This window comes from Scleropages formosus, chromosome 8 (assembly GCF_900964775.1).
Source record: "Scleropages formosus chromosome 8, fSclFor1.1, whole genome shotgun sequence".
In the NCBI taxonomy this organism is placed as follows: domain Eukaryota; kingdom Metazoa; phylum Chordata; class Actinopteri; order Osteoglossiformes; family Osteoglossidae; genus Scleropages; species Scleropages formosus.
The window spans coordinates 9,012,221-9,022,720 of NC_041813.1; the positions used below are offsets into that span (position 1 = coordinate 9,012,221).

Sequence of the window (10,500 nt, forward strand, 5' to 3'; positions counted from 1 at the left end):
GCAGTTCAGGGCAAGTAACTTGCTCAAGAACACCACAGCAGAGTAGTAATCTGAACCTGGGTCCTTCGAGTTCAAGGTGACGGCTCACACCACTACACTACATGCAGCCCCTACATCAGGAAAACGATAATGGAGGTAAGCTGACTCACGGTCCTCCTAGCCACAGATTTAGTTGAAAATGCACTTTATCAGGAGCAGAATTAAAAAAAAAAAAAAAAAAAAAAAAAACATCTTGTACACAAAGGACTCCTGCAGAACTGATTTTCTGGATGGTGTGAATGAGTGCACCCACTGTATGCTGCCCACCAGCACTGACTCATCTCATCAGTGAGTCCTTCAGCTGCTCATACATTCTCTGGTCCTGCACGAAAAAAAGTATTTTGTTAACTCTCACTAAAATAGCATAGTGTTTCTGTAGTAATATTATTAACTTGAGCTGGACCAAACTTTAACTATTAACTCTTGCCAAAATTGTGAAGCTGTAATAATCCAGAAAGTATAAAACTGCTGTACTGGAGTGATGTCAACTATTCAGGCTCATAAATATTACTGTCATTACCGAGTCTTGCACATGTGATAGAATGCAGACTAACAACTTAATAAGACCATTATGAAATGCTTTGCATGTCACAGCTGCAACGTAGCCTTTCACACTCCAGAAAAGTTTCAACTCTAGGTATACAAACATTATGGCTAGCCAGAATAAATGGGTGGTTATCAACTGTTTCATGAGCTCTTCTCCCTACACAATACAAAATACTCCCACCTTAGCAAATAGCTCAGGTTTTTAAACAAGAAAGGTGTATAAACAGAACAGCAGTGGAGTCTGCCAGCGTGAAAGAGAAACATGGAAATCCCTTCAGCACCAGATTCTCACTGTTGCAGTTAACTCACTTTTTTGGATACAGATGGGCGAACTTTTTTGAAGGCATCTTCAAAGTTCTGTCTGCTGACTCTTATATCCACCACAGAGTTTGAAGAAAAAGTGTGATCTGTTTAAAGAACATAAACACATGATATGGATCAAAGAAAGATTAAATGGTTTATGTAATAATATCATTTAACATCTTAAACTAAATCTACACCAAAATTTACATTTATTTAGTAGATGCTTTTCTCCAACTGAAATTGTTATACATAAATTGTTGATCTGACAATCTAAACACTTCTACTGTTGACAGCGTACCAAAACAGAAACGGTGACCTAAAACTGGGTACTCCTCCATGTAACACCTTTCATAACCAAGTAAAGGTGATGAAGCAGAGGGTTTCATTGTCACCTGTGGAGCAGGAGTCCAGATGAGCCCTGAGAGCATTTACAGAGGCCTCTCTCACTAGTGCTGACAGGTCGGCCCCCCTGTGTAACACCCAAAGAGATAATTCAACATATTCAACTATACCGAGATTGCAGTCAGGCTTAACCGCTACTGTACAGGTTTAATTCATGATTGAAATAAATTGGCAGGACACCGCACCATTAAAACAGTCAACGTGTTCTTAATGTACATTGATTAAATAATGAATATACATGCGCATGTAGTACGAACCAAAGCAGAAACTAGCGAAACTCAACACTCCCTCGTCATGGAATTCACAGTACAAGAATTGATTTAACCAATTTCTGTTTCACAGGGGAAAGGAAGTAACCTGACAACTGCTTCTGTTATTGAAGAAACCCCTACTCCCCCCTTTACACTCACGTGAAACAGTCACAGCGCTCATCGTAGGCAATCTCTTCCAGGTTGACATCTGCCTCCAGCGGAGGCCTCATACCACCCTAATAAACAAGGGATTCATCTGTTAATCATCATATTTCCAGAGCCCATTTCAGTCCCAGTCATTGTTCTACCTGTCATCATTCCAACTTCAAGTTCAGTCCCCATCCAACCCCATTACACCTTCTAATATAGGGGTATCCTTCAATCAAGAAACCTAGTCTCTCACTTTTTACCGATTGTATTGTAAATGGTTTAAATTCCAGTCTTCAACACTGAACAATAACACCTTCAATGAATGAAGTCAACGCAATCTGCACTACTCTTACAGCAAATTTAATGAATATTTAGAATTCTCAGCTTCTCCCTAAGCTTGTCCTGGGTGAGTGGAGAACTTTACCTTTGTCACTGTAAGTAAGATGGCATGCCTGTCAGATGGAAGGGGCAGGCCCACATACAGGGTCTTGTCAAGGCGACCTGGTCGGAGCACTGCAGGGTCAATGATATCTGCAAGATAACGGGAGACAGCACATGAGACTGAACTAAACAGCTTCATTCCAGACTTTGTCTGTGATATTGCACAGATACTGGAAATCAAAGACTAAAGCCTTGACGCTCCCAACCTGGCCTGTTAGTGGCAGCCATTATGAAGACCTGCCGACGAGTCTCCAAGCCATCCATCTCTGTGAGAAGCTGGTTGACAACGCGAACACTGGCCCCAGACTGAACAGAGAGATTGTTGATGTATGCAGGAAGTAAAAAGATAAAAAAATAAAAAAAAAAGCTAAAACTGTAATTGTATCAATGTCCACATAAAGGCTGAATACATAGAAGTCTGGTAATAAATATAGACCAATTATAGTGGCAGCGCCTACCTCATGCCCAGAGCGACGAGGACAAAGAGCATCAATCTCGTCAAAGAAAATGACACAGGGGCAGAGTTCCGGCCTCTCTGAAATACTTGCCGGACAGCCCGTTCACTCTCTCCAACGTACTGAAAAGGAATACGAATTTGTCACACGATCAAAACTGGAATCTGTGCATTAGACAGCACACAGTGCTCAAAGTAAGCTTAGTTGAGCCATAATTGTGTGGCAAAATATCTTGTGCAATACGGAAAAATGAGCATCAAGCAAATGCACTACTAATGTTAATAACTAGTAAAATTAAGCATTAAGAATGACACAATATTTCCACTTATATGTTAACTGTATCAGGTGATGTTACTTTAGATAAGTAAAGATGATTAAGACAGGCAAGACACGAGACTTCCTTTGGAAACACCCTGGTGTGCGGCCATTTGTGGATACCAGCGTGCACAGTACTTGCTTCTTAACTGACCATGTTCAGCAGCTCTGGTCCTTTTACTGAGATGAAGTTCAAACCCGATTCATTGGCAACAGCCTATGGCAAAAACACAAAGCACATAAAAAGCTACAAATCACTAACAACCTATGGCTAAATGACTTGCATCACATAGACACAACGCTGTTCATGGAAGCACTCTATTCTGAGTGTTTAACAAAATCTACCCAATTCAATGATTTCAAGAATTGAGGTGAGCAAGAGGTCAAAGCCATCTGCAGAAAGAAATGCTATGGCTACCTTAGCAAGCAGGGTCTTCCCACAGCCGGGGGGTCCGGCAAGCAGTACCCCTGCAGGAGCAGTGAGGCCCAAGGCCTTAAACTGCTCTGGACTGCGAACTGGAGCCTGAAAAAGTAGCAAAAATATAGTTTGTGTGGGTCTGGATGTAGTTATAGCTGTCCTAATAAACTCACTATATCGAGATGTGCCCTACCAGGATGGCCATGGTGAGCTCCTCGCGGATGTCCTGCAGAGCACCAATGTCGGCCCATGTGACATCAGGCACGGTTGCAAAGCCTTCCCTCTTGGCTGAGGGCTGCACGCAAGACAAGGATTCCTGGAAATCCGACATGAGGATACAAAGGTTTGATAGCTGCTCCCCAGAAAGGGCAGTATCGCTCTTCAGGAGAGACAGAAGGCTGCACAGCTCATCCTGTGGGAGAAGACAGAAGTCGTCACTTTGCCTGTCAAAATATGCCGATCTGAAAACAGCAGGACCGTCCACAAGCTGAATGTGTTGAGGAGTAATTACAGGTTACAAGTCTCCGTAGCTCATCTAAGCACACATTGGACTCAGCATAAGTCTCACCCACAGTTGCTTCTGCTGACCATCACACAGCCCCTTATGAACACCAAACCTTATACCCTGTCCTTGCCTCTGCCGAATCTTACCTGTGCAGGAGTGGTTGCCAAAGTGGGCAGGGCTCCTTCCTCAGGAAGACTCATGTCAGTTATCTCATGTGATCCTGGACACAAAGTGTGAAGGATCTGTGCCTCGGGCGCAGAGGTATTACTGTCCTGTGCTGCAACCACCTGAGCTGGTGAGAGCAATCCGTTTTGGGTCAGGGGTTCAGATGTGTTCACCTGCAAATCCTTCTGCTTGAGCTGAAATAATGCCCTGTTCACAGCATTCATAGCTGCTTCGCGACAAAGCGCCATTAGGTCAGCCCCCACGTAGCCTGGGGTGAGGCGAGCGAGCAGCTGAAAGTCAAAGTCTGTGGGGAGGGTGAGCTTGCGGCAAAGAGTTTTCAAGATCCTGCGTAAGGGAGAAGAGCTCAAACAATAAGAAGGAAGATGATTTTTGGGTTAAATCTGTGATTCAGAGTCTCGTTTCATACCAGCACTGACCTGAGGCGGGCCCCTTCATCGGGGATGCCCAGGCAGACCTCCCGGTCAAAGCGACCTGCCCTGCGGAGCGCTGGGTCCAAGGAGTCTGGCCGATTGGTGGCACCTATGACCAGTACCTGTGCAGTGACCGCCAGCGAGTTCAGGTCTGGGGGGAACAAAAAGAGACCGTTGGAATGTGAAGCACATCAGCAGGTGGGTATTAAACATCCACTGCTTTCTCTGCCTTGTGACCCAATGACATTTTCCAGAATGAAGCTGAACCTTCACTACACACACACACACACACACACACACACACACACACACACACACTTTCAGAACTGCTTGTCCCATACGGGGTCACGGGGAATCGGAGCCTACCCGGTAACACAGGGCGTAAGGCCAGAGGGGGAGGGGACACACCCAGGACGGGATGCCAGTCCGTCGCAAGGCACCCCAAGCGGGACTCGAACCCCAGACCCACCGGATAGCAGGACCGTGGTCCAACCCACTGCGCCACCGCACCCCCCCTGAACCTTCACTAATGATGCACTATATGTGTTCTGCAAAGACGGCATACGGACGGGACCTTGCAAAAATGAATGTAGACAGTGTGGCCAAAACAACCTGGCTAGCTCTAGCTGCACAACTCCCAAAGTCAGTCACTCTGTGGTCACTGTCACTTATTTTATCAAGACAGCTTTGGGTCATAAATTGTAAAACATCTGGTGAATAACAAGAAGAATAAAAAAGCCCTCAAACAGCAAAGGTCCAATTATTGCACAGTGAGTCTCACCATCCATGCAAGTAAGCAGTTGAGCCACAATTCTCCTCTCCATGTCCTTGGATGCTACCTCCCTCTTAGGGGTGATAGCATCAATCTCATCGATGAATAAGATGCATGGTGCATTGGTCTAAGACAGGAGAGATGGGTTTACTGTAGTGCAGTTTGCAACACAGCTCCAGTGAAAAGGCTCCACATATCAACACATATGAAGCATCAGTATCATCTCCTTGGTTAAAAGTCTGGATGGAGTTGCAACCCTTTAGCAGCATTTCTGAAAAACACTCACTACTGCCTGTTCAAAAAGCTCCCGCAGCTTCTGCTCTGACTCCCCAGACACCCCTGACACCAGTTCTGGGGCAGACACCTTCAGCAGAGGCAGCGCCATCTCCTGCATAAACATGTGCAAGAAATCTTAGTCACCTCACAGACCCTAGGAGAGAAGTGACGTGGAATACGCAAAGCATGGGTCTCCAGACCTAGTAATGGCACTAACACTACTCACCCCAGCCACAGCGTGGGCAAGCAGAGTCTTCCCACAGCCAGGTGGGCCATGCAGGAGGAACCCACGTGGGGGAACCACGCCGAGCTGCTGGTACACCTCCGGGTGCCTCATGTGGATGAGCAACTTGCACACTTCCTGCGGCAGGATGGTCAGACAGCAGAGATAGTAACAGAAAGGAAGAGCTTCACCTTCTGGAGTGACGTACCGAACATGGGTGTTTCAGCACGAGGCTGAGAAACAAATCAACTTTAACCAGAAAAAATAAAACTTGCCATTTTCAAATATATATGTAATATTAGTTTTTATGCTCATGACCCTCCTGTTGAACTGCAAACCCTCAGAAATTCATCTGAGTTTACTGAGACGAATATCTCTAGAATCTCTAATTTCCTGAATCCCATTTGCTGCTACCTGCTAGAGGACTGTCACTCTATTCTGCAGAATCTGTAACCAGTTTTGGTGAAATGTTCAGTTCTCCAACCACTGCACAACCTGTTGTCCCTTGGTTTACCTTCAACATCTCCTCATTTCCACCAATATCCTCAAACGTCACACTGGGATGCTGCAGTTCTGGCGCTTTCGTTCTCGCTGTGACGAAAACACACAATGCGTTTTCGACATTCAAATTACACCCATGAGAAGTTACACCCTTACTGAAGTGTTATATTCTTGAATACTGAACATCAACTAAGCGTAAAAGGAAATAGATAAGAACTGAAAACCTAAATTTTGTTAATTACCGTAAAAAAACCCCTATCCTGCAGAATGAACTCCTCTGCTAAGTAAAACAGTTGAAAAGAGAGCCCTACCCTTTATATGCAGACATATGTTATTTCCTGGCAGAAGGAGAGGAGATCATAACTCACCTTTTGCATCCTTTACACTGGACTCTATCACTCCATCAGCAACCAGCAGCTCTCCCTCCTTCCTCCTTTTTCCTCTTTTCACTCGGTTCTTCTTTGGTTTCTTCTCTGCCTCTAGCATCGACACATCAGTTTGCTTCTGCTGTAATGAGAAAAGCAAATCCAGTTGCATCACTGCAATGTATCAAAATATCTCCACAAGAACAAATGCACTTTGAAAACAACAAAACACAAACAACAAATGGCCTTTGGTTTATATAGGATTGATCACTTTCTTCTCAGTATGAACCTGTGGATGTCAGTGAAAACAAAAATATCCTACACTGGGACAAATAAAAGGCAAGCTTTAACAAAAAATAAACTGCTTTTATTTTCGTTTTAGGGCATGGCATTAACTCCGTACATGAAAAAGAGCAAATAAATTAAAAACTGTGCATCAGCTCCAAGGATCTGTCAGAAAAATGACACTCGTTCCTAAGAAGTACCTGCTGCTATCATTGGGTATGGGTGCAAACCATCAGACAGAAGAGTGTGCAGACATAAGGCAGTTTACCACAGGGCTTCCGGCATCTTCCTCACACAGGTCAATGAGGATGTTGTCGTCCTCTGCGCCACGACCCTTATCAATGAACCAGCCTCCACTGGACACTTTGGTGGCTGAAACAGCAGTGCTGTTTGCAACAGAACCACCCGTAGGCTTCTCTCTCTGTGGAGTACCGCTCTCTGGGGCCCCTTTCCGGTACAGGGACATCAGCGAGTTGTTCATGTGATTTGTGAACTGCAAAAGATATTTAATTCATTTATAAAATGCAAATGACCACAACTGTGTCAGTCATTATTAGGAAGTAAACACTGGCTGTTATCTTCACCACAAAAACACAAACACACAACCATGGTAAACACTTTCCATTTCTAGATTTTATTTTTTTTCCCAGGTTTCTCTAAAAGCTGCATGAATTCCAAGTTTTAGAACTGCTTTAGTCTCCACAGGTTCCAATGAAAAAGGCTGAATTTCCCATTTGTAGATCCTTTTTAAAATGTCACGTTTCACTTAAACTCTACATAAAAACACAGAAAAAAAACTAACTCAACCATGCAATTCCTATTCCCTCCGCTTTAGACTGAGAATCAGAATGTATGCGACACTGGTTCAACAATTTACCGGATTATCAGGAACGTCTGCTTCGCTGTCTGAAGAGTTTTTGTCCGTGTCACTGTCGTCATCCCTGTGTAAAAACAAGAGATCAGCGGCGTAAGGGGTCAGAGTCTTTTCTGAATTACATTTTGGAGAACATTCAACAGACACAGGAACCTATCGCTACACCTGTTGTTCCCCTCCTCAGCAGCAAGACACACACATCTTTAATTTACTGACATGGCAACTGTACGATTCCTTAAATTCAAACGCAAATGTCACGTGTCATTCAACAATCACACAATTAAAGATGTTACAGCGGAAGGCTCTGCCTTACATTTCAGGGTCCTGGCTGTGCCTGGCTCTTTTGGCCAAGTGCTTGTTCTCCAGACCCACAATGCCTGACTCACCACATATCACTCCATACACTTCATAGAAAATGACAAAAACACTCAGTTAATAACTGACAAGTTGAACATCCAGCAACCAATTCATTTATGACATTGCATATGCAATATATTAAACGTCATCACTATTCCAACAAGTTGAACTACTTAGATTTTAGTTGTACACAGGGTGCCGTATGTGCACGAGTAAAAAACACAAACAGACACAAACTGTAATGAAACGATCAACACACCTTTTTCCACCTGAATCCTAAAAGCCGTTTTATTCCGACGCCCATAATCCATTCTGGGGGGGGGGAAGATTAAAAATTGTCGGCGGCTGAAAATAAAGATCCGACGTGAAAGCGTGCGGCGTGAACAATACGTGTGCAGCCTAAATGAGAAGGAGACCGTTTACGTAGGCAGAGTCTCACCTGTAAAGTTTCTGCAGGTCTGCTGCAACTGTGACAAGGTCAACATACTGGCTGTCATGTGTGCTGAGGTACTAACGGGCAAAATTTAAACACGAATCAGTCACAGCGACCTCCATTCATACACGCTGAATAACTGCTGTTTTACTAAAACGTTTAAATTATTTCACAGCTTCATCCATTTATAGAGCAGGGTATCTTACTGTATCAATTTAGCCAAAGAACCTTAGTCAAGGCAATTACAGTAGGAATTGTGACACAAACAATCTTTAAATTACAGAATGACAGCCCTAAACACTACATAGCCTGTTGATCCAGATAATATCAAAACACAGCATACATAATGATCAAAATGAGGAACTACATCTTACAACACCACAGGGCCCGAGAGGCCATAACTGAGATGTTGATGACTGATGATGGTTACCTGCTCAACCCTCTGTCTGAGTCTCTTGTCAACTCCGCTGCCACTTCTGTTCTTCATCATCCGCACTCCGCTTCTCCTATTCAGTTGAACTGCTGTAATATATATGATGTCTTTAACATTATTCGGTCAGCACAACACATTTACTCATTTGGAAAATGCTTTTCTCTGAAGCGACGTAGAACTCAAGAAAACAGAGGAGATGATCATGATGAATCATGAGGAGACACAATATGCAGACATAGTTGATTAGTCCAATACACCGCTGTTTTGCTACTAACAGTAACATTGCACAAATAGCTGTATGTTGAATTGATAGGGAGAAAGTGAGTCTTAGAGATATGTGAATGTTATACAGCAGAGGGAGATCGGGAGTCTAAACGATGGCTAGTTCTGACTCTCTCATCATGACATGATCATCATGATCATATAATATAACCATCTTGAGTACTAGATGAAAAAAATAAGTAGACTGTGTGTGTACAAGATCACATATTTATGTAGCAGCTCGACTCACCACACTTGCTGAAGAAGTTGGATTTCGGAGAGTTCAGCGCACTCGCGATTCCACGTGAGACAGGGGTCCTTGCAAACAGTTATCCGTAACGCTGCCTGATCAAAATTGTACTGATTACATTAAATCTTATGTTAAGACAATTCACGCTTGCTGTGACCCCGTATGGGACAAGCGGTTCCGAAATGTGTTATTCGAAATATTTTTGTCAGTGAATACTATTAGTTACATAATATGGTATTTAAACAGAAATTACGTAGGATAGTCAGGAGGAAACACAAACCGTTTACGCCGAGAGAGTCTAAATTATCACCCGTCAGCGATCTGGCGCGTTGGGCAGCACTTCCGTCGCGCTGTTTATTACCGATGGAGTTCTACCACGGTAGCTGTGGGTGAAGTTTGTGGAATGTTATTTTACTTAATCGGATTAATTTTATTGTTGCCAAAATTTAATATCCATAAATGCAAACTATCTAGTAAAAAACAGACTTGTACTGTTTGATTTCATGTGAGAGTGCTACATTTGTACTATAAATTCAAAACTCTAATAAAAAAAGCAATCAATTATGACGTCACACTAAAAGAAGTTATTTAATATCTGAACTTTAATCTGTTTAGAATTCTCCTGGCTGTTTTGTATTATTCTCTTTTTTGTTTTTTGTCATTCGTACTATACTTGTGTTTTGTGTTAAAAATTTTGTGGAATGTGTGTTGTTACAGAAAAGCGTTCCTGTATTGTTAGTTCCGTTGGTTTATTACAAAAACGAAAACATATTAAAAAGTAGTTTGTCTAATTTAACCCCAGTGTTAAGGAATTGTGGTTTTCATTCTTTTCAAAAGCATGTTCTGTTAATAACCTTTACTTAACTGACACCATTGTTTGTGCAGGGCTATTTACAATCACAATGTTACGTTAGATCGTCAATTTTACAGTGATTTACCCGTTCAAATAGAGGGATGTTCCGACTGTATCAGTTCAGAATAAGTATCTCGATCAAGGGTACTACGGTAAGTACAGGATTTGAACCAACACCCTTCAGATAAGGAGAGAC

At 43.0% G+C, this 10,500-nt stretch overlaps 1 protein-coding gene across 1 annotated transcript; it reads right to left on the reverse strand.

The window, feature by feature from the left end:
- Positions 1-220: 220 nt before the first annotated feature.
- Positions 221-9,799, reverse strand: nvl (nuclear VCP like). Its single transcript, XM_029253937.1, is given in 25 exon segments — positions 221-361; positions 895-992; positions 1,281-1,357; positions 1,701-1,777; positions 2,116-2,222; positions 2,339-2,438; positions 2,591-2,652; positions 2,655-2,709; positions 3,057-3,119; positions 3,321-3,425; positions 3,514-3,732; positions 3,972-4,335; positions 4,428-4,572; positions 5,203-5,320; positions 5,480-5,830; positions 6,207-6,283; positions 6,562-6,700; positions 7,112-7,336; positions 7,721-7,784; positions 8,031-8,121; positions 8,334-8,386; positions 8,514-8,584; positions 8,938-9,029; positions 9,452-9,546; positions 9,732-9,799. Coding segments are annotated over 23 exon segments (2,766 nt in total). The 5' UTR covers positions 8,998-9,029; positions 9,452-9,546; positions 9,732-9,799; the 3' UTR covers positions 221-316.
- Positions 9,800-10,500: the final 701 nt, after the last annotated feature.